Source organism: Sphaerodactylus townsendi, linkage group LG03, assembly GCF_021028975.2.
Source record: "Sphaerodactylus townsendi isolate TG3544 linkage group LG03, MPM_Stown_v2.3, whole genome shotgun sequence".
NCBI classification, from domain to species: domain Eukaryota; kingdom Metazoa; phylum Chordata; class Lepidosauria; order Squamata; family Sphaerodactylidae; genus Sphaerodactylus; species Sphaerodactylus townsendi.
In genome coordinates, this window is record NC_059427.1 from 140951445 (window position 1) to 140975271 (window position 23827).

Below are 23827 nucleotides of genomic sequence, written 5' to 3' on the forward strand. Positions count from 1 at the left end.
ATACCTGGAGGTTTTAGGGGTGGAAGGTGGGGTTTGGAGGGGGGTGCAACTACAGTGGGGTATGTATAGTGCCATAGAGTCCACTTCTCAAAGTAGCTGTTTTCTCTAGGTTCACTGATCTTTGTTGCCTGGAGATCAGTTGTAATAGTGGGAGATCTCCAACTACCACCTAGAGCAGGGGTGCCCAACTCTGTTGCCCCAGATGTTAATGGAGTAAGATTCCCATCAGTCCCTGCCAGCACGGCCATGAAATGCCTCGATTTCATTCTCTCCTCTTCTAATCCCCCCCCCTTCATCTGTCAGTCTTCTTATCAACTCCTCATTCCTGGTTGGCAACTTAGAATGTACCTAATAGTAATATAGCAGCAAACCATTTATTTCCCCAATATTATGAACAGAAGCAGGGGGAGTTGATATTTCCCCTTTGTCTATCAAAATAATAAAAGGATCCTCCCACCTGTTGCATGCATGTCTTGATGGTTACACATGTGGAATTGGAGTTGCCAATCTCCAGGTGGGGGCCTGGTGATCTCAATAGGGACCTGCTTTACAGGTCGGTTGTAAAGATTAAGAGACAGTGCACATGTAGAGCTTTGAACACCTAGAAAGTGCTATATAAATGCTGAGCGTCATCTAGAAGAGAAAATACACCTCACCACATAATTCAATCCTCAAAGAGCCGAGGACTTGGGCTCCTCAGGTCTGCCAACATTGCAGGTGTAGCTTTGCTTTTGAGTAAACAGCTCCCCATCCCAGATGTTGGCACATCTGCTTAGGGACGAGGAAATCTGGAAGCTAGTATTGAGTCAAACAGTTTCTTCCTGTGAATGTTTCCCCACCAAGTTCTAGTCAGGATGCTGAATGAATGCCAGTGGAACAGTCTGCAACCGTCAGATGCCAGCTCTAGACACATCAGTGTATATTCTACAGCTTACAAAAGAGATGAAGATTGACAGGACAGCTGAGAACCCAAAGGCAAACCTCCTGGCTTTGTGCTAAGGAGGACTTGATCAATGGTTCCAGCTGTCCTGGCAGACTTCCTCCCCACATTCCAGACAACTTTGTGTTACAACTTTATTAAAGGGGAGGATTTAGTCTTGTGCCTGTTTCAAAAGCCAACATCCCTCCCACTCCTTCCCCTGAAGCTGGTTTCTCCATATATATAATTATTGTTAAATCCCAGCAGGGCATGACAGGTGGTAGAGCTGATGACACAGCCAGAAGCCCCCAACCTGGGTAAAAGTCAACATGGAGTTTAAAGAAGAGAGCACTGCAGAACTTCCTTTTGTGATTCTGCTTGCCCACAGCTTGGTTTTCTATGGTAATTTAGCAGCTGGAGTTATCTTTTTGTATTCCAGTGTCCTCTGCTGAGAATGGAGGTTGTAGATTCTTTGGTGCTCACCTCTCTGTAAGCATGGAAACTTCCCCTTCCCCACAGGTGTAGCTCCAAGGGGCCAGGGGGCATGTGACGCATTGGATATGCACCCCTGTGGGGGGGTGGCGAGGGCATTCCAGGGGCAGGACAGGTGCGTAGGACACACCACTGCACCGGGCTCTTTCCCCCCTTGCTACGCCTCTGCCCTTCCCTTGATATGTTGTACCCAACTCCCATCTTTTTAGCAGTCACAACTACAGCTGGACCTTTATTTATTTATTTATTTATTATATTTGTAAACCGCCCCATCCCCTAAGGGATGTTAAGGGATAAAGTTGTCTTACAGTGTGACCAGCCCAAGGTCATCTGGCAAACTCCTATGTCAGAATTCAAACACGAGTCTCCCAGATTGTGGCCCAAAGAGAGTATAAGACTTCAGATTCCCCTCTTGAGGCTTTTGGTAACTTTGCCAAGATTACCGATAGCAGAGGGATGTAAAGGCATAAGAACAGCCATGCAACTTTTGGTCTATGCCAAAATGGATGCATATGATTTTGCAAAGCATTTCACTTATTATGAAGCACACCATTCCTCATTTTACTAATTCAGTAGTTGAGTGTAGAGTCTGCATGTGTGCAAAATTGTCTTGTGTGAGGAAGCTTTGCTATCACTTTGATTTGGGTTTTTTGAGGGGTGGGGGGATCATCACGTCGTTCAATTTAGTTGCATGGTATCCTGTCATCACAACCGCTGCCTGATCCTTGATTGGCTGGACTGTGTAGCACATGGAATTGACTTGTGTCTTAAATCATCCTGTTTGGATCCAGAGTCAGCTTGTCTGTTAGACAAATATATTTTCCCAGACTGGTCCTGGGGTTGAGGTAACTACAGACATACACTGAGATTACCAGAGCACAACTTCTAACTTTTTATTGCTTTACAATGCAATCCTAAAAAGAGGTGCATCCTTCTCAGCTCATTTATTTCTGGTTCTTCAGATCACAGTCTGCTGCTCATGTGGAGGAGTGAGGAATCACACCTGGTTCTCTAGATCAGAGTCCACTGCTCCTAACCTCTGCACCATGCTGGAGGAGACTGAGTTGAGAATGAAGGGGCAGAGTCCAGAAGTCAGGACTAGGCCACTTTAGACTGCAGGTGATAGATTCCAGCTTTGAATACTCCTTTGCATAAAATATGTATACACTAACAAGAAAACTAGTACAGTAAGAGCAAAGGTTCTATCATCTCTCTTTTCTTTTCTATTGCCAGGGAGCTTTTAATGCAGCAAAACATTTCAAAAGGAGATTTTCCACCAGCAGTCAGAAGTTGTGCAGTTAGTTCTACTGCATTGGGGCTCTGGCACCTCATTTTCCTACCAGTACAAACCAGGATTTACTCCTCTAGCTCCATCTCTTCTGATAAAAAGACACCTGAGGTAGTACACAATATTCAAGCAATGCCTTAGCACCACTGCTCTCAACAGCATGTCCCTAGAGGCCTTTTCCTGTAACAAAAAGAGTGAGAATGGGGAGTGGTGCATACAACATGCATCTAGTAGTCTACCATGGTTTTATTGGCCCTCCAGGGCAACTAGTTGGCTGCTGAGTGAAACAGAATGGACCAGTGGTCTGATCCACCAGGGTTCTTGTGAAGTTGAGGGTATTGAGAACCAACATGATCTGGTGGTTAAGAGTAGGTGGATTCTAATCTGGAGAACTGGGTTTGATTCCCCACTTCTCCACCTGAGTGGTAGAAGCTGATCTGGTCAACCAGATGTGTTTCTGCACTCCTACATTCTTGCTGGGTGACCTTGGGCTAGTCACAGTTCTTCAGAACTCTCTCAGCCCTACTTAACCTCACAAGGTGTGGGCAGATGTAAGAATGAGTTGCATGGTAGCCTCGAGCACTACCAGTTGGAGCGTTGCCTGTAGGAAATAAGATTTATTTCTTAGAATGAAAACACCTGAGGGTTGGTTAATGGCAATGGCTGATATAACAAGCACCATCTGCGGGCTGAGGGAGGTCAGATAAGTGAGGAGGGCAACAAGGCTGGGGGATCATTTCTAAAATATACTCAGAGGTTTGGCTTCTTAAGGACTATTATCCATTCTCTCTTGATTACCTGAAGAGACTTCCTCTGGTTCCTAAATAAAAAGGCTATTGGACTTTCTCCTTATCTTGCAGCCGGGAGTTTTGTTGTTTCATTTTATTCTGTCAGGAGGAGGAAACTCCTACAGAGGAGATTATTTCTTTGGAAGCCTGGGAGAAAGCTTGCTGGAGAAGTCAGCAGGCCACTTGTTATCTGGCATGCAAAGCTACTGAAAGGCCAGAACGACATCACAGGCTCATACAGCAGAGGAAGGGAAAGGAGCTTATAAGCCACCTTGAGTCTCCTTACAGGAGAGAAAGATGGGGTATAAATCCAAACTCTTATTATTATTATTGAGAACAAACATGTCTGATGATCAGTGTGCCTTTAACTATTCCAATATGCTGCCTAAAGTGTAAACCTCATTTTGCTTCATCACAACACAAATTGGGGAGATGTCAGTGCAGGTGGGACAGAAGCCAAGATTGGGTATCAGGGAGGGGCTGTTTCACTCACAGGCATAAAGACACCATCCATGGGATCAGGTACCTACCAGGTGATATGACCTCGTGTCAATTAAATTTGATGAGTCCTTTTCTTTGAAAGGCATTGTTCACTGGAGCAACCATTTAACCGTGGCAGGTTTGGAATTACAGAATCTCAGACTCGTTAGCCCGAGGGCAGAGTTTTCTTTATCGAGATCTTGTTGCCCGAGATAAGGAATAAATAGACCTTAAAGCACAGACGCATTTTCCTCCTCTTTTTATTGGCTATGACAAAGTTAACAGTGGCTGCTACAAAAAGGCACAGGTGCCGGAAACACATTTCTACAGCAAAGCTTGCTTGAAGAATAGCGCAAACTGGTTTGGCATGAAAGGGAGCAGGCTGACCAGGCATCTTCCAGGCATGCTGATCCCCCCCTCCCCCACGGTCCAGTTCCACGAGCTTCAGAGGGAGCAGAGCCAGATCCTGAGAGGAGGCAGGTTTTGCTCTCTCAAACACATTCATGTTGTATGCACAGAAATAAGCAATTAAAAATCTTTTATAAATACATTACAAATAACGATTTTGGCTTCTTTGGCAGCTCAGAAGGTGCCACATGCTATCAGAGAGGGGAAGGGGCTGAGCACTGGAGATCTAGCTGTGGTGGTGGAGCAAAGGATAGAAAAACAGTCAGTGGCAGCAGACTGAGCAGCACTACAGAAAAATGCTTGCCCCTCTTCCTGTACTTTGGGAAGGCCAGAAGCATGTCCTGTCCCCCTACCTCAAATTGCAAAGTCCAGAAAGGCAGCAAGAAATATATGGTGAGGCATTGGCCAGGATTTAGTTCCCTGAGGGCTTATCCACATGATTTTTAGATTAAGACAATTAGAGTGTCTTTCAAAGAACTAAATGGATCATCTGTAAAGACAAAAAACTAATTTTGCAGAAACCAAAACCCAGGTATTGCAGGCAATGCACTGGATCCAGGGTAAGAGTCAGACCCTATGACTCCCTTCCAGGAAGTCTTTCTCTCCAACAGAAATGTTTTTCTCCATCAGAAAAAGTCATGTATGGAAGTCTTTCTCCCTTGAAGGAAAAGTTAGAAGAGAGTCACAGGATTCAAGTTAGCAGAAGGGAATCCTGGAATCCAACTGCACAACTGACAATTTACACCAGGGGGTGTCCAATTCTGGTGCTTCAGATGTTCAAAGACTACAATTCCCATCAGCCCCTGGGTTGGACACCCCTGATTTACACCATTTCCCCCTTACTGCATTTTGCGGAGATCAGTGGGTGGCAATGAGAAAAGAAAGGCAGGAAAGTTCCATTCTGCTAATGGAACATTTCGACTGTTCACGTCCTCTCTGGAAGGAGTCTCTTTCAAGGGAGTACAGCTTTGGGATGATGGAAAGGCTAAAAAAAAAGGAGCCCTTGCCCCATTTTATTTCCTTCCCCCCAAAGTAATAGAGAACTGCTAATTGATAAGTAGTTAATTATCACTTGCAAGGGGGTAAAGCTTCAGAAACTTCAGTATTTGGAATTTCATATTAACACAGAATACCTAAAAATTGCAAACACAGGGCCAAACGACACATTACCGTTTTTTAAAGAGTTGGGCTTGGGAAATGGCTTGAGAGAGAGGCCAAATGGCCTTGGAATGAGAGAGCCCCCCCCCCCCGCCCCCCGCAGCTGTCTTCCCAACATGAAAACCATGCTGGGGAGAGTTATTGCCCTATCTTGCAGCTCCATGTGCATATATACTCCACGTGGAACACCAAAATCAGAAAATAACTTCACCCAGCACATTTTTTGCACAGAGAAATGGCTTGGAGCCCTTTCTCCCCCAGCAACATTGTTTTGAACCCATTTGGGTTTTTGTTCTTTTCTTTTTGAATCCACAAGCCATTCCTCACAGCTGTTATGTAATGTGAAATTTGTCCCACAGTGTATGCTGGATCACAGTAAAGCTTCTGGCTTTTTTCACCCTCGCCATTTAAGTCTGAAATGTAAATAATTTACCGCATTTTTACATATGATGCTGCTACAGCAAAACTGTATTCTACTGCTTTCTTTACTGTCCTCCTATTTTTTCCACCTGACTTCAGTTTTTTTTTAATTACAAACACTGGCCAGACCAGATTGGATACACAAGACGTTCCTGAGGTTTCTTTAGGCTACTGTCCCGAGGCATTTTTCTCCTTTCGTGTTTTAGAAAGGCTTTTGCTTCTCAGAGTCACTTCATTGCCCCCTGGTCACTTTCAGGAGGAGGGGACTTTGATTACTGACTAATTCTGTACAGTCAAAGACATTATTTTTCTTTTTTTATTACCGTGATTGCACAACTGCACAGTGAAAAAAGAACATGCAATTGTTTTGGCTGTATACCGAAAATCAGTAGCTAACTTGCCTCCCTCCTGAAACAGGAACTAGACAATTAAATATTAATTCAGGAACTGGAAGAAATTAATTGGAAGCACAAGCCAAGAAACAGAAGTTGCTTTAAAAGAAACAGGTAAAAACTACCAATTAAAGGGACAGATGCACAAATAGGACTTCCTTCCACATAAACATATTATAGTATAATCTTTCTTTTGAGGATGGATATTGCTGTATTTTTGTGAGGAATATAGTGCTATAATAAATACCATGCAGAACTGTTGAATTAATTTTGCTTCTAGATGATTGTAGCAAAGCAGCAGCAAGAGGATCCTAGTGTTTAAGCTGTTTACGTCAAAATAATCCTGTTATCTTTGGATCCTCAAAGCAAATCTCCTCTCTTTACCACCTCCTGCTTCTCTCCTTCCATTTGTCTTACACAGTGTATTCAAAATCAGTCAAGACGCAAATATTGCAAGTGAGTCCATACACAGTCAGATGAATTCTCTGCATATTTGCAAATTAAGAGTTCCCTTGCTACAGAATGCACAAAGCCCTAAAACTTGGTGCAGTCAGGTGAGGAGGAAGAGGTTTTCACCCAACTCACCAACTCCAGACTTGAGTGCAAGAAGGCACCAGGGAACATTCATCTTTAAAAAATCTCCAAACATGGCACAGATACTGCAGACAGAAGCGGCAGAATATGCAGTGAGAAAAGACGACAAGCAGGAGCCAGAGACAGAAAGAATGGGTATGGTTGATAAAGTTAGGGTGAGCTGCCGCTGCCAGCATGGATACTGTACCACTGAGGCGTTAGCGGGATGCATAAAAGCCAGAGCCATGGAGTCCACAAACCGGTGGAAAATATAAAAGACACTGCAAATAAAAAGTACTTGGCTACTGCACCCTCTCCTTTTTAAACCCTTGGTTGAAACATGACCCATGTCAGTTTCAAACCACAGTAACAGGAGGGCTGGGTCAGAACCCCTGTCCCTTGCACAAGCTGAACAATGTTCCCTTCCTAGCTAAAATATGCTACTTGATCCCCTTTGGGGATACCAGTGACCCTGCTCAGGCTTGGAATCCCTTGTTCCAAAGGAGGTCTGTTGGCTATTTGCCCACTATTACTGTGGAAAAATATTTGGTCCCTCCACGTTGGTCTTCGTAAACTTTTCCAACTGGCACACACAGCCCTAAGGCCCACTTTGTAGCCTCTCTGGGGGCTGCTGAAAGAGTTGGCTCACAACAAGCCCCTAAGGACGTCTGTCCTCAATGGAAGGATGAAAGAAAAAGCTCTCTTCTTTGGTCAAGAAAAAAGGCAGAATGTGATTTGCTGTGTTGAAAGAAGCACAAAGGGTGAATGCAGGATGTGACTCCACCCACCTCCTTCAAACTCCGCCTACGAGTCGCTTCTCGATCCCTACCAGCTTCACACTGAAAATAAGATTATAAAAATGTAACGCTAGGATTGCTTCAAAGCAAAACACTGAAAAGGCTGTTTGGCAGGGGGTGAGCTTAAAATCCTGCGGCGAAGGGTGGTGGAGACGTTCGTGCCAGCTCTTGAACTCCTCAAACGGTGAGATTTCACAAAGGAGGCACTGGAGCGACTAGGTGCTGCTTTTGTCATCTTTTAAGTCATACCTGCAAGGTAGGGAAGGAAAATGAGCATCACAGTTCTATGACTTCCCATCAGGAGGCAGCCTCAAAGCAACAAATTCCCAACCTGCAAAATAGGACCTTCTCTAGGGCTACAGGGACAGTTGACAAGGGAATCACAATTTCCTTCTGGAACTTCCTTTGATTCATCTCCTCCTTGCAATTAGGAGAAGGGATGGAAGGCTATCTTCAACCCCTCCATTCAGTGAAGCAAGGAAAACAGTGGGTTACTACATATTACATTCACATGCTACAAAGTTCTCATGTTCCCTCATAAGTCCAGCAGAAGTACTGACCAGATTTGCTCTGGAATTCCATACATGGAATTCAATTCCTAAATATGGTACATGTACTTGTGGTTTTAATTTAGATACTTAAATGATTGATTCTTTATCATAATGCTGGTATTTATTTTTATGCTATACATTTTACTATTCACTTACTTTTTTACTTTTACGTATTTATTTATTACAAACATTAGCCAATTTTCTGCCTTGCAGAATTTAAGGCAGCTTGCAATAAAACAAATATTATATAAAAAGAAGGCAGCAATTAAAATCACAATTAGAACTGCCAATCAGTAAAAAACTAAATTAGTCAATGCAGTCATAAATAAAACCATCACTGCTATGGGTGCATTGCAAAGAATGCAACTAAATACACATCTCAAAAAGGATATTGAAGAGATAGAAAAAGGGCAGAGAAGGGCAACGAGGATGATTGAGGGACTGGAGCACCTTCCTTATGAAGAGAGGCTGTGGCGTTTGGGACTCTTTAGTTTGGAGAGGAGACGTCTGAGGGGGGATATGATTGAAGTCTATAAAATTATGCATGGGGTAGGAAATGTTGACAGAGAAATTTTTCTCTCTTTCTCACAATACTAGAACCAGGGGGCATTCATTGAAAATGCTGGGGGGAAGAATTAGGACTAATAAAAGGAAACACTCTTCACGCAACACGTGATTAGTGTTTGGAATATGCTGCCACAAGAGGTGGTGATGGCCACTAACCTGGATAGCTTCAAAAGGGGCTTGGACAGATTTATAGAGGAGAAGTCGATCTATGGCTACCAACCTTTATCCTCCTTGATCTGAGACTGCAAATGCCTCAGCAGACCAGGTGCTCAGGAGCAGCCACAGAAGGCCATTGCTTTCACCTTCTGCATGTGAGCTCCCAAAGGCACCTGGTGGGCCACTGCGAGTGGCAGAGAGCTGGACTAGATGGACTCTGGTCTGATCCAGCTGGCTTGTTCTTATGTTCTTATATGCTCAGTAAACAGTTTTACTAAAGGGCCGCATTCATGATGCAGCATGTAGGAATGGGAGGAGGTTGAGAAAGAAGGAAAGACTTTATTAATACTGTCTGAGGCAATTCATTAAAGTTCATCTATATAAATAAAAAGCAAACCGTGACTTTGTTAGTCACTCCCTAACGCCAAAATGGCTGGACGGATCGACCTCAAATTTTCACATGACGTCCCTCCCTGTTGCGGGCAGGTAATTGGACCTTCAAATTGCTGAAAGTCCATACCTGAGCCAGGTAAAATGTCTTTTCCTGGGGTACCAGGCCATGAAGCTGGCACAGTGTTTTAGCGAGTGTCACCCTTAGAATGTTAGTGCAGCATGTCTGTCTGTGGCCTATGGGAGCCTTGGTATAGCGAGGACTTAGAATGTTTGTTGTACTGCAGATGGGCAGGGATGAACACTGATACCAGTAAATCGCTAATACTGTTAGGAATTAACAGTATGTACCTCACCCACTGCTACCACAGCACATCCAGCTCATCCCTCTCACACACCTCACTCTGCCCTCCCCGTAGCCACCACTACTCCCACTTCCTCACCCATGACCATCCCTCTCTTTTACTAAAAGCAAGCTGGAGTTTACCTTTTTTCTTCTAAGAAAATCCACGGGGTGGGAAGTAGAACCAACACTACTAGCTCCCGCTTCTTTGCATGTGGCCTTTAAGAACCCAGGGAGCTGGCCTCAATCTGAAACGCTACTCACCACACTGCCTCAGCTGCCTGCCTGGTATAGCCTCCTTGCCCCAGTTCTGCCTTACCCAAGCCAGGAATGTGCGTGGCAACCAGCCTCATGGACAGCGGGATTCGCACTCTGGACAGTGCCGTTGTGGAATGGAAAGGGTTACCTTATAATAAAAGAACAAGACGCCACCATATAACAGTTTGAATTGAAAAGGGAAAGAGGATTCATTTATTACCCAAAGAGCTATGCTACTGGATCATTGGACCTGCATGGACATCTGTGTGGGTTGCAGACTGTGATGAGAAGGACAATTGCCACAGCAATGCGTGGCTGGGCCCCGCTAGTATATATATATATATCCAGATTTGGTGGATAAAGGAGAAAAGATTTGAAAGAGTCCAATTCACCTGATAAAGCATAAAGGCTAGTCTCTTTTTGGCCTCAATAATGATATAATTCCATATCAAAAATCCCCTCACTATGAAAACGGAAGCCCAAGTAGGACCCTTGCCCAAGAAAAATGCTTCTTTGTCAGCCTGCTAATGTAGAAAAGAGAACTGGTTTGTACTGCTACCTCTTCCTTGGACATTTTGATCTTCTTCCCATACTCACCACTGGGCAGCGCCTTGAGTCAGGTCCATCTGTGAAAGGTCAAGGTGGACCTGGGAGAAAAACACAGAGGACACATTCTTGCTGCTTTCTGTTCTTCTGTTAAAGCAGTGGTGCAGTGTTTAAGAGCAGGTGCATTCTAATCTGGAGGAACCGGGTTTGATTCCCCGCTCTGCCACTTGAGCTGTGGAGGCTTATCTGGGGAATTCAGTTTACCTGTGCACTCCCACACACGCCAACTGGGTGACCTTGGGCTAGTCACAGCTTTTCGGAGCTCTCTCAGCCCCACCCACCTCACAGGGCATTTGTTGTGAGGGGGGAAGGGCAAGGAGATTGTAAGCCCCTTTGAGTCTCCTACTGGAGAGAAAGGGGGGATATAAATCCAAACGCCTCTTCTTCTCTTCGAAAGCAGAAATCACCCTAACCACCATGCGCCATACCTTTCCAACTGCCTCTGGTCGTGACATGAAAGAGGCACCATTTTTAACATAGGCCTCCAGCTTCCTTCGCTGGGCTTCTTCCAAGGGTACGTCCCACTCAAACCTGTTGGGGGAATTAAGGAACACAAATCAGCCCATTAAACTTTGATTTAAGTTTTAATCAAAGTGGTGAAATCACAGAGTGAATTTTCGCTCGCTGTGTCAATGCATGCTTATGGCTGCAATAGGGAACCTAAATTGCCTTGGGGACAGTAACTGTGGGAAGGGAGGATTGACCCATTAAAAGATCCTTTGTTTGGTCTCATTTAGGTAACAAGGGTATTGGAACTAGATGGTATCTGGACCAAAGCAATGCATATTCTCAACCACCACATGCTATGAGGAGCCTGTTGCATGGAAACAAATACCACTGGGAGCCATGTTGTGAGCATCAGTCCTTAGTGGGTGTACTTGATCCAGTGCTAATTAAAGTCTTTACAGCTAACATACCAGGCTACAAATCAGAAAGTCCTCAGTTCAAATCAGGCTCTGGTATGAACTCATTAGCAGTGCAATGTGAAGCGGAGTCACACCCTTCTAAGACCACTTACTTCAACAGACTTAGAAAGGTGCGTTGCATGTAGGAATTGCATGGCAGGTGGGCTAAGGCAAGCTGTCTCTCAGCTTCAGATCCATGCTGACAGCATCAGAATAAAAACACTGCCTCATACTGCAGGGCTGCGATGATGATTGCTGAGATCATGTTTGTTACCGTACCTTGGAGTACTCTACTAAATACAGGCGGGAAATTTCACCTCTTTCATGTAAGTTAGCACCTCAGTGTTCACTCAATTAGGATGTGAAAAAATTCATTCCCTCTGTGGGCAAGGTGTGTGTGTGTGTGAGAGAGAGAGACACACACACACAGAGAGAGAGAGAGAGAGAGACAGACAGAGAGAAGTGCTGTCAAGTTGCTTCCAAGTTGCTTTCATGGTGAACCTATGAATCAATGCCCTTCAAAACATACTGTTGTTAACAGCCTTGCCCAGAACTTGCAATCTGAAGGAGGTGGCTTTCTTTATAGGCTTTGGTAATGACTAAATTACTTCAGCATCTGATAGATTAACAAAGTGGCAACCAAGATGAAGCAATCCTTTCTTTAGAAAACAAAAGCTGGATCTGATAGTTCAGTGGTATAGTACCGATTCCGTTTCTCTGCAGGTCCTTCCCCAATTTTAAAGTGAAACACTGCCACGCAACACACACACACACACACACTTTGATCATCCCTTACTTTTCATTGAACTCAGGATTAAGTGTCTTCTTCCGCAGAGTGGTCTTTCTCTTGGTGACACGGGATTTGTCAGGCAGAAGAATGAGAGAGACGTAGAGGTCAGGAAAATCCTTAGTGCTTGATTTAAGGTTCCTGGATTGGGGGTGGAAAGGAAACAGAATACAGCAACAGCAAAATAGCAGGACAGATTTTTAATAGCTTATTTCTGTGCACTGAAGGGAGGTGAAACTATGGGCATCTTGAGTGGCAACATAAGGGGGTTCAACTCTTCATAAAATAATGAATCATAAAGGCAGTATGTTCGCTCCCTTTCTCTTTTGGCGTGATACAGCGATTACAGAAATTAGACGAGAAATGCAGGGTTCAAATCCCCACTGGGCCAATTTCTCAGTCTAATCTACTTTACGGGGTTGTTCTGATGATAAAAGGGGATGGGAACAATATACGCTTTTTCTCTTAACAGTGCCATTTTAAAACAGAATTACACACTTGTAAGGCTGAAACTGTGACTTACTTGCAAGGTATAAAAAATATCGGTCATGGTCTTTTTTGTTAAAGTTGAAATCTATCCCCCCCACCCTGCCCCCTTTAAAGCTTTTTGCAATATTTATTTATTTATTTATTTATTTTTTGAACTTATATACCGCCCCATCCCCAAAGGGCTCTGATATTCTGGTCAGCTCAAAAGCTATTCAATGATTAGGTTTTGGTTGGTCCTAATGAAAGGCTACATGGATTTTGTTCTTGTTTTTGGATTTTGTATGGACTGATATAGCTGTTTAAAACGCCAACCCCCCACCCTGACAAACGCATCACTGAAATGTAGGAGTGCTTATGTAGCCTTTTAAAAAGGGAGTGCTCATGTAGCTGTGCCCAACATTTCATGATCTTCCCTCCCTCTTCTATGGCATCTGTGTGGGGACCCTCGCCATTGTTCTCTTTATGACAATGCCCTTGCAGCAAACCTATCACCTGCACTATTACATATGGAAAAGAAAATTAAGTGATCATTTTTAGTTCAGAGCCACTGCACATTTAGGGAAGGGAGATTCTGGATAATCCCTCAGCTTCCTGTGCTTAAAGCATTTTTGACCATCACAGATAATCTGGGAGGTGAGACCTCCCCGCCTCCACACCCCCACACCCCCCCACACCCCCCACACCCCCACCCCCACACCCCCACCCCCACCCCCACACACACACCGAGGCTAAAGCCAAGAAACCATCCCTGCTCTGGCGTGTTGGGGGAGGTATCCAGCAGAGTGGCTGGAAAAGCCATCTTTCTCCACCTCTAGCAAGGAGAATCCAAGCACCTCTATCAACACCTTTTGGTGCAAACAGCTTTCAAGACCTCACTACTTCCTTCAGTCCTGTGGACATTACCTGCAGGCATGCACAATGGCAACAAGCTTGCGTGCATCCACGTGGTACCAAACAGTGAGACGCAGTTGGCCGAGGGGGGAGTCCGACAGCTCCAAATTGCTATGTAGAAAAAGGGAGATATAGATGAATATACATAGATACTTAGATTTGAGTTTATTAATTGGCAGCTGTCTATATAGGAATTTTTAGAAATGTCTACATAGGAATGGTTTTAGAATTATACTTCACATTGTAGTGTCTTAATTGATGTCTTTACCATTGTATCATGTTTTAACCTTTGACTGTAAGCTACCCTGAGCCCCACTTCGGCTGGAAATTGGACTAAGTACAAACTGAATAAAAGAAAAAAAGGGAATGGTATATGTGTTTATACTCTTTTTTGGAAGCACAACCAGGTAACATGAAGATATTTGGTAGTTGCAGGGAAACATGAGGCAGAAAGGGAGATAACATTTTAAAGATCTTGGTAGCACCCAGGAGAAAAAGGCAGGACTATTAATTTGCTGAAGTTTCACCCACAGATGTCATGAAGTATTGAACAGTGGCAGTTAGAAGAGTACAAGAGTAACATTGGGGGAGGGGAGGGGAGTCGCTCAGCATGTCACAGGTGATGTAGGAGAAAGTCACACTCATGCAACCACATGACAATGAAAATACGATGGCTGTTCTGTCTGCAGGAGGAACTGCATCTCCTTAGATATGAAATACTGGACTTTGCATGCTCAGGAAATGTGATATCCCTGCAACAGAAGCACTACCTTAAAGGAAGATATCTGGACCCTGTACAACAAGGGAATAAAAAGTGCTTATTTATTGTGGAAGATGAAGGTTGCATGGAGAAAACCTAAGAGTTCGTGATCCAATACCCATTCCATTTCGCAGTGGACCCCTTCTTTACCTGTGGGCGTGAGGCATGCGCTGGCGCAGCTCCTGCGCGGAACTAGAGTCTCCATCCTCCCTGATACACAGTTCAGTCTCGGATCCCTTGTGGGAACTGTCTCCATTCTCTTCACCTGCCCCATTATTGAGGGCCTCCACACCAGAGTGTTGGGAGATAAGAAGCTGTGAGTGAAAAAGAAGCAAAGCGGTCACAGAATCTTCCACCGCAATTCAGAACGGCCGCTCCCCTTACAGAACCCCACTTACCCCAAGCTGCGCTCGCAACAGGATCTGGCTCCCGGGACCAGAGTTGCCAAGGGGGAACCAGCGGTCCAGGACAAGCCCCTCTGCTGCCAGCAGCTGCGAAAGTGGAAGCGACATCATACCCACAACGTGCCCATCGTCCTTTACCTGTGGGGACAAGATAAACCATAACAAACATTTCATGGATGATGTGTGGGGGGCAGGGGTTGGGCCCACAGCAGGCAGATATTCCAAGTCCATTCCAAAGGTTTCTCCCATGCCCTACAATTCTTTCTCCCATGCCCTACAATTCTTTCAGCTTCAAGGGGACATCCCTTCTTGTAGGATCTGAACAAACAGAGAGACTGAGCTGAGAGGGTGGGCACCTTTATCCATGGCTGATTTACTTTCCCTCCAGTCTTTAAGCAGAGGTAACTGACCACCTCAGAGTACAGTGGATCAGCGGTTCATTCCGCACATGCAGAATAATACACTTTCAAACTGCTTTCAGTGCTCTTTAAAGCTGTGCGGAATGGCAAAATCCACTTGCAAACAGTTGTGAAAGTGGTTTGAAAACACATTATTTTGCGTGTGCGGAAGGGGCCTGAGTGAGGGAGCTGCAGTCCAAGAACAGTTCCCCTTTACAGCTTAAAAGATTAAAGTGTTGGTGGTGGTGGGTTCCTTTTCCCTTCCCTACGGAGCTGAAAAAAGCCGCTTGCTCCAGCTTGTCACGGCCCAGCCAGCTTGTATCATTCCTAAGCATGCTGATCTCTGCCTCTCAGGGTTCCCTGGTAGCAAGTCGTGTGTGCTCTTTGGCCTCTACCAGTTCTTGGGAGTTTGGGAGGGGACAGTTGACCACACCAAAGCTTTCTCTGAAACAGCAGGGGGAGGGGTCTCAGGAGAAACGCACTCCTACAGTGTCCCTCTTTGGCTCAAAGAATATCTCCATGCTCATCATCCATTAAATTTTTAAAAAATTAAATATATATCCCACCCTCACACTCAAGGTGGCGTAAAACAATTAAAACACTGTTACTAATACACAGATGCGCTAGACCAATTAAAACACATTAAAACACAAGAAGGCAACAAACAAATTTGAACCCGTGGAAACCATCCGGTCCAGCTCAGGTGTAACTTCTTAAAGCTATCTGAGCATGGGCTGAGTCAAGAAGGGGCAAGGCAGAATCACCACGTGTTGACTGTTGTAGCTAACAACTAATACAGAGCAGTGAAGATATTAAATCATATTTATGCAGCATTTCATCCCAGAAGTCAGCAACTTCTTATTCTTGAAGAGCCAAACTACATCAAAATTCTGAGCACAAGATGAACTGAACAGATAGGGTCAGCTTAGCCTAGCAGTTCCTTCAATTCAATCAGTTTTCTCTGAACATGTAGAAGAGAGGCCACCTGTATATGTGAAATAATGCAGCTTAACACTACTGATAACAGCCCTGCCAGTACAGCAAAGTCTACAACCCTTGAGTGGCTGAGCCCTCCCTCCAAATTTACTTTGTAGCTTGTGCAGGAAATTACCCGTATTGACATTTTAACGCTGTATTTATTATTTTCTACCTCCACATCTATCTTGTCATGAAGATATGAAGATATTGTTGGAAGAGAAGGACTTTACACTGTTCCCTGCCTCCACCACAGAGGGGATTTTACTAGTAAACCAGATGCTAGATAGGGACCTAGGGATTGACACCTTTACTCTATCATGCTGGCACTATCCCTCTGATGTTAGACTGATACTCTCAGGGACTTCCTTCCATCTGACTCATTCTCTCTCATTCGTCTTCTTACTCTCCAACCTTCTACTGCACCATGTGCACAGGGAGGATGGATGCTGAGTGCATCCATCTCCATCCAGCTAGATTAGAACAGTGAACCTACCTATCTACCTTTCTATCCAGAATGGAGTTCACTAATAAATACTCTTTTTATTAGATTAGAAACTACAAGAATCCGACTTTTCTTTGTGCCAAAGCTCACACACATGTTTGGGATATGCTCCGCTGTGCTCAGCCTCAGTGTACTCTGCTTGTTGTGCAAAGGTGTAATCTCTAAGAGGAGATTATCCAACAGATATAACATCTTTTCAGTCTAGTATTATGATGATGATTTTTATCTTTTTTAATCTGCATGAACATTACTATTTATCTGAATGAACATTACTATTTTTATCTGCATGAACATTACTGTTTTCTTACACAGTTTGATTATATGGACAGGATTCTTATTCTTCATTCAATCAGAAGAAGATATCAGAAAGGTACTGAAGTGAATTTGTACCCAGGATCTCATCATATTTCTCTCTTTCTCACAATACTTTCTCTCTTTCTCACAATACTAGAACCAGGGGGCATTCACTGAAAATGCTGGGGGGAAGAATTAGGACTAATAAAAGGAAACACTTCTTCACACAACGTGTGATTAGTGTTTGGAATATGCTGCCACAGGAGGTGGTGATGGCCACTAGCCTGGATAGCTTTAAAAAGGGCTTGGACAGATTTATGGAGGAGAAGTCGATCTATGGCTACCAATCTTGATCCTCCTTGATCTCAGATTGCAAATGCCTTAGCAGACCAAGTGCTCAGGAGCAGCAGCAGCAGAAGGCCATTGCTTTCACATCCTGCATGTGAGCTCCCAAAGGCACCTGGCGGGCCACTGCGAGTAGCAGAGTGCTGGACTAGATGGACTCTGGTCTGATCCAGCAGGCTAGTTCTTATGCTCTATGTGTTCATATAAATTGTCAATCCATGTTACTCTATTGCAAACATATCTGGTAAAATTTACATTTCAGTTTTGGTTTATACTTCATTACATCCTTCTATTTTGAATTATACATGATTGATAATGCCTGTTTTTCACATGTTCTGCACTTACACGGTCCTAGCTCTACCCTAGACTTTTGGTTGTCCTGCATCTTGCCAGAATAGCCTTCAACAAAAATCTCTGGACAGAAACATCAGTTCTTTCTAAATAAAAAGATAAAAGCATTCTGAGCCCAAACAGCAAAGGACCTAGGAGGTGCCTTGGCTTAAAGAAGGAATCCTGCATGTGAGCTTCCAAAGGCACCTGGTGGGCCACTGCAAGTAGCAGAGTGCTGGACTAGATGGACTCTGGTCTGATCCAGCAGGCTTGTTCTTATGTTCTTATGAATGGGTCAGGAATGAGAGACTGACCTGCAACTCCAAAGACTCTGAATGGGGCTTCTTGATAAGGAAGGAGAAACCTTCATCCCAAATTGGATCTGCTGTCTGAGAGGCAACCTGAGAACACAGAGAGAAGCCATGACCAAACCCTGCAATATTTGCAAGATGTGGAAGGAAGAAAAGAGGTTTGGTTCTTGCTTTCCATGAAGCAATCTGTATGGTGTGGGGGGCTCTCAATCCAAATGAATGACAAGAAAAGTATTTAGTGTGGAGGGAGCTGGGAGACATTTGAAATCCATACATCTTGGGACTTTGAAATCAAGTTCTTCTTTCACAGTAGAATTGGTATTGCCCTAGTGATAGGATTGATTCTTTTACATCAATATTCGTTTTAAATAACATCTTGGGTAAAGAACCCTGGCTTTCTAACCATTTCTTGCAATAAAATCAATGCCGGTACTAGGTTCCTGATTACAAGGGGTACATCAATGAATTTTAAACACAAGTTTTATGCCGGCGTTCCTCTTCTGTAGTTAGCTTGGCTAATCTAGTTAACAGGTGCTCTTTCTAATGACTCAAATTCTGGTTCAGTAACTGGTCATATTTCCCTTCATGCTTCTGGAGAACTGTCTCTATTTTTCTAAAAAAAAACACTGCATGACCTTTTAACCAATTAACTGTTCATTTGTTATCTGTTAAAATCAATTTTTAACAAGTTGAATGTGAGAGGCTTCCTTATATGGCCATTCCACCAATATATCTAGCCAGAATCATCCGCCCTGACTGGTAGCGGCTCCTGCAGAAAAAGACCTTTCCTGCGGCCCGCTACTGGATAGCCTTTAAGTGGTAAGGCCAGAGACTGAAGTCAGTACTTCCTGCATGCATAGCACATGTTCTACCATTGAGCCACAGCTCCTCCCACTGACAAACTGCTCTGGATAGGAGGACATGTAGCATTGCAAGTGTCAGCCAATCAATGCTGCAGAGTACAGCAGGTTTCTATGGCAAACATGCAGTTTTACTTGAGCACAATCATGGAGAAAAGAGTTTGACTCAGTGGTACAGCACATGCTTTGCACAAAGAAGCCCCATGTTCAGTACGTGACATCTGTGGCTACAGTATCTCAAACAGGGAAGACTGTTCTCATTCTGAGATCCCTGAGAGCCATTTCTAGTCCATACTGAGCTGGACGATCCAATGATCTGACTCAGAATAAGGCAGTTCCGTGATATAAGACAGCACAATTTTTGCTTGAAGAAAATGCACTGGCAACGTAAGCGAATCAATTGCTCATGATGCAGGGAATGCACTTTTAATTGATCTGCATTTCAAAAGAAGGTACAAGTGCTTTATGTCGTAAAAACAGAACAAAACATGAAATGACTCATTTGAATATTTTAAATGAACCTCAAATATGCTTAATCTTAATTTTCCCAACTCTCATCTGTATGTTACTGTTTTGGGATTAGATTTAAAACATGTCCAGGGACAGTGTGGCTGAATGTGCCCAGCCTCAAAGAGGCTGCCAGATGACAAGAAGGTGGGGCAGGTAGTGATGTCTTATGTTGATGCTGTACTATTATAAACCCAATGTCGGAAAGCTGTATGTATTATAGCTAGAATGTTGGGTTAAAATACTATGTTATTTATTTATTCATGCCATGTTATTCACTTCCTGTTTATTATGCTTTGTTGGTTACTATTGAATGTTATGATTATTGTTGATGTTATCCTGCAGCTGTTGTTCACCGCCCCGAACCCTTCGGGGGTAGGGCGGTATACAAATCTAATAAACCAAACCAAACCAGGATGGGGTGGGGCTGACAGTTTGGAGGAGGAGGCACTGCACTTGCCTGGACATGAAAGTGCTGTTCATCAGCTGAGCACCAGGGCACTGACTTGGGCAGCCAGGACGAGGTGATATGGCTCAGCACCTGAGCATCTGCTAGGTCCAGTTCCCAGCAGCCTCAGTTTTAAAAAGACTAGGTATGAAAGACATCAGGATGGGGGCACTGCTGCCAATCAGAGCAGACAAGACTGAACCTGACAGACCAAGTGGCCTGGTTCAGGACAAGGCAGCTTCATGTATTCGTGTGAGAGCCATGCCAGGGCAAGGGAGATCTCATCTTGCAAGACTGGGAGAAGCTGGCAAAGACTGCTAGAGTACGGTGGGTGGACAGCGTTGGAGGTTATTTGAGCCTCAGCAGCTTCAGGAGTGATGAGGACAGCCCTGGATGTCAGTCACAACTGGCCCTCATAAAATCCAGAACAATAAACCAAATATGTATAATCCCCCACATGAAGCCTACTGGATAACCTTGGGCCAGTCTCATTTCTCTGGGGACTCTCTCAGGGCACATAGGGGCAGACAATGGCAAACCACCTCTGAACATCTCTTGCCCCAAAAACCCTATGGCAGGGGTAGGGAACCTGCGGCTCTCCAGATGTTCAGGAACTACAATTCCAATTGGCCATACAATTCCAATTGGCCAATTGGCCATGCTGGTAGGGGCTGATGGGAATTGTAGTTCCTGAACATCTGGAGAGGCGCAGGTTCCCTACCCCTGCCCTATGGGGTTGCCTTCAAGTCAGCTATAACTTGACAGTGCTGTCCAGTACCCTTTTATAAGGGTCACTCAAAATGACACAAAATATTGTGCAAGCTTTCAAGTTCCTCAAGAACCCTTCAATAGACAGATACGACAACAATTATTAAGGCTGGGAGGAGGATTTTTGTGCCAGATCGAGAGGGGGAGGACAGTTGCCAGGAGGAGGAAGGAGAATGGCGTGAGGGTGGGGTGGTGAACCCTCTCCTTCCAAACTGAGGCTGTTAAAAGGCAGGTGGGGAAGTCAAGGAGACCTCTGTGTCACTGAGAGCAAATGTAAAATGAGGATTCAGCATATAAACACAGAAGCAAAGATGTTGGGGGTTACAAGAAAGCGATTTATTGGATTTAGTTGCAATTTTATTTTCCAGTCACAGAGGTACAAAAAAGGCCTTGCCCTTAGGGTGAAGGTAAATGTGTATACACAAACCCTTAACCCAGCTGTGCCATAAGCCCCTTGATTTTGTCGCTTCTCTGTTTCAGCTTCTTTTTCCTCGCCTTCCTGATACCAAGCAAGGTTTATCTCCCTCACAACATGCAAATAGTCCCGTCCCCTCAAAAACACATTCTTCTCAATGTTCTTACCTTGGTCTTATAGGAGGTTCCACGGACAGAAAGACTGACATATGGGTTTGGGGGTTTTGAGCCCTTTCTCATCTGGAGAGGTGAAAATGATAGAACAAGTTCAAGTTCAGCAGTATAGGCAGTGACAGGAGACACTGTTGTAAACACAGCCATATGTTACATCTATAATTAGCATAGGTTCATTCCTAAGGGAGTTATAGCCTCACTTCTATGAGTTCAATATTACACTCAACTACGTAGAAGTTCCTACATCAGGAACATCTGTACAAAGAACACAATTAGACAGGAGGGTGAAGCAAGGGGAAGGGCAGATAACCATCATGTGTTGTACGCTAAATAGTTGTTTAGATGCCTTTTCCTCCACTGACCAAGGCAGAACAATATGTATTCTTCAAGACCATGTATATTTAAAACAAAGTACACTCAATGTATTGTCAAAGGCTTTCACGGTCAGATTCAACTGGTTGTGGTGGGTCTTCCGGCCTGTGTGGCCGTGGTCTGGTAGATCTTGTTCCTAATGTTTCGCCTGCATCTGTGGCTGGCATCTTCAGAGGTGTATCACAGAGAAAAGTCTGTTTTCTCTGTACACTCAGTTTGCAAGAATCTCACTTTTCACTTTTTGTAAGAAGACTGTAAGAAGATTGTAAGTAGACTGTAAAAAGATTGTAAGTCCTCATGATCACATTTTGCTTCCATGTTCAAATTTGGATATGCAGGTAGATCCATTTGCACAATTTAATTTAAAGTAGCACGTTATGGGAACCAATTAGGATTCTGAGCATCCTTAGTAGATATCACCATAGTTACAGCACTGGGGAAAAGCACAAACTAATAAAAATGGGCAGAGGGGGGTGAGCAGCGATCTTTCATGAGACACCAGGTTAGAATACTCTCTATCTAGTCAAACTGCTCTTCCAGTAACTGTAATGTGCTCATTTGCACATTTTACAAGTGGAGAAATTAGGAAGCTTGCCCAAGACCTCCCAGAAGTCCATAGCTGAGCTGGAATTCAAACTCAGATATTTCTGGTCCAACAGGAAGTTTTGCGATGATCTAAATGAACTAAAATTAATGAGCTTTGCTGTAGTCTGGTTAAGGGACAATTCACAGCTTACACTTTCTGTGAATGGACTCTCCAGTACTAATATCTAGAACAACAAAATGCTGAAAAGGGCTCTGCAGCTCCACTCACCGGCAACTCGGCTGCCCTGTCAAGGAAGACAGACAGTAAGGCAGATGACAGTTCCTCATTCTTTGGTGTCTGGATCAAACTGTTCACCAGCAGTACCTGCAAAAAGGTGCGCACAGATGGTCCATATGGTTTGCCCCCACCCCCACCCCCAGAGAACAGTGGGTGGATTCAGGATGCTACATTGCTCATTGAAGTACAGGACTGCTTGTATGGTAAAGCAAGACAAGACAGCTTTTTCATCCCCTAGTCCAGGGGTAGGGAACCTGTGGCTCTCCAGATGTTCAGGAACTACAATTCCCATCAACCTCTGTCAGCATGGCCAATTGGCCATGCTGGTAGGGGCTGATGGGAATTGTAGTTCCTGAACATCTGGAGAGCCGCAGGTTCCCTACCCCTGCCCTAGTCCAAGGACAGTCAATTGGAACATCCCATGTAATGGTTACAAGTCTGGGTTGTTCAAGAGCAGAAATTGTTACATATAGAACTGTGATCCTATTCACTTAAAAAAAACAACAGAATGCAGCTGCTGGATTCCAGTTTTAAGAGGGAGGCTAGCTATTTAATTCTTCCGCTTGCCCTGTTTTCCCACTAACCCCCCACCCCCACCCCTAAAAACTGTTTCTATTCTTCTTGGGGAAACATTCATACATGACAAGATCCCATTGCATTCTGATCTGTTCCCCACATGGGTAAGTTCCTCTTCTCAGGGTGGAGTAGCCCAAACTAGTCAATCCCACTTGCCAGCCTTCCTGGCTGCTCCCATTACCTGCTCCAGCTCAGCAGCGCTAGGCATGGGAGGCAGGCACTCCAGCTTCACATGGAGCCGTCCTGACTTCACGTCCTCTAAGGGGAGCCACTGGGAAAAGAAGAACAGGGTAAGAAGAGGAGTGCAGAGCTACAGATTCACGTCATTTGATTGATTCCCTCAATACTGTTGGCAGAGTCATCTCACCTCATCAACAAACTTGCAGGTTAGTGCTCGTCTTAGAGGGATCTTACACCTGTGGGGTGAGGAAAAGGAGAGGGACAAGATTATTCACTTAAACATTTACCTTTTCCTGCCACAGGCCCTTGCAAAAAACTAACTTGGTTCTCTGTGTGTTTGGGGGTGGGGGTGGGGTGATGGTGGACCACAATGCTTAATCTAGACCCACCATCGTCCCAAGGAATCTGAGGTACTGTTAATAACGATAGTAGCATAGTGTTGTGAACTTTCTAGATAGATTCTGGATGGGTTTTGCTCAATATTTAGAGTCTTCTGATGACCATATGTGGAACTCAGGTGGCATTTAACTTCGTGTTCGACTGTCTGGTGAATCTGAGCACCTTCCCTTGTAAGTATTTGGCTTTTAGCTCCCTTGCTTAAGCCTGGAGCCATGTGCTCTTTGACTACATACTCTGTGTCCTGCATTTTGTAGATTCGACTGTGAGAAGAAGAGGCTGCTGAATCTCGACTTATGCCTCAAGACTAGGCCCCAAGCTTGTGAAGT

General features: G+C 44.3%; 1 protein-coding gene across 1 annotated transcript in view; it reads right to left on the reverse strand.

Annotated features, from left to right (window-relative positions):
* Nucleotides 1-5619: 5619 nt before the first annotated feature.
* The window catches only part of ESYT1 (extended synaptotagmin 1), a 72379-nt gene continuing 54171 nt past the window's right edge, over nucleotides 5620-23827 (reverse strand). The window contains exons 20-31 of the mRNA XM_048489628.1: nucleotides 23290-23338; nucleotides 23104-23193; nucleotides 22338-22433; nucleotides 21146-21217; nucleotides 17984-18070; nucleotides 14817-14960; nucleotides 14569-14732; nucleotides 13671-13769; nucleotides 12288-12419; nucleotides 11015-11117; nucleotides 10578-10627; nucleotides 5620-7964 (exon numbers count right to left, since the gene is read on the reverse strand). Of these exons, the coding sequence (XP_048345585.1) occupies nucleotides 7931-7964; nucleotides 10578-10627; nucleotides 11015-11117; nucleotides 12288-12419; nucleotides 13671-13769; nucleotides 14569-14732; nucleotides 14817-14960; nucleotides 17984-18070; nucleotides 21146-21217; nucleotides 22338-22433; nucleotides 23104-23193; nucleotides 23290-23338 (1120 nt within the window). The 3' untranslated portion in view covers nucleotides 5620-7930. The remainder of the gene's footprint in view (nucleotides 7965-10577; nucleotides 10628-11014; nucleotides 11118-12287; nucleotides 12420-13670; nucleotides 13770-14568; nucleotides 14733-14816; nucleotides 14961-17983; nucleotides 18071-21145; nucleotides 21218-22337; nucleotides 22434-23103; nucleotides 23194-23289; nucleotides 23339-23827) is intronic.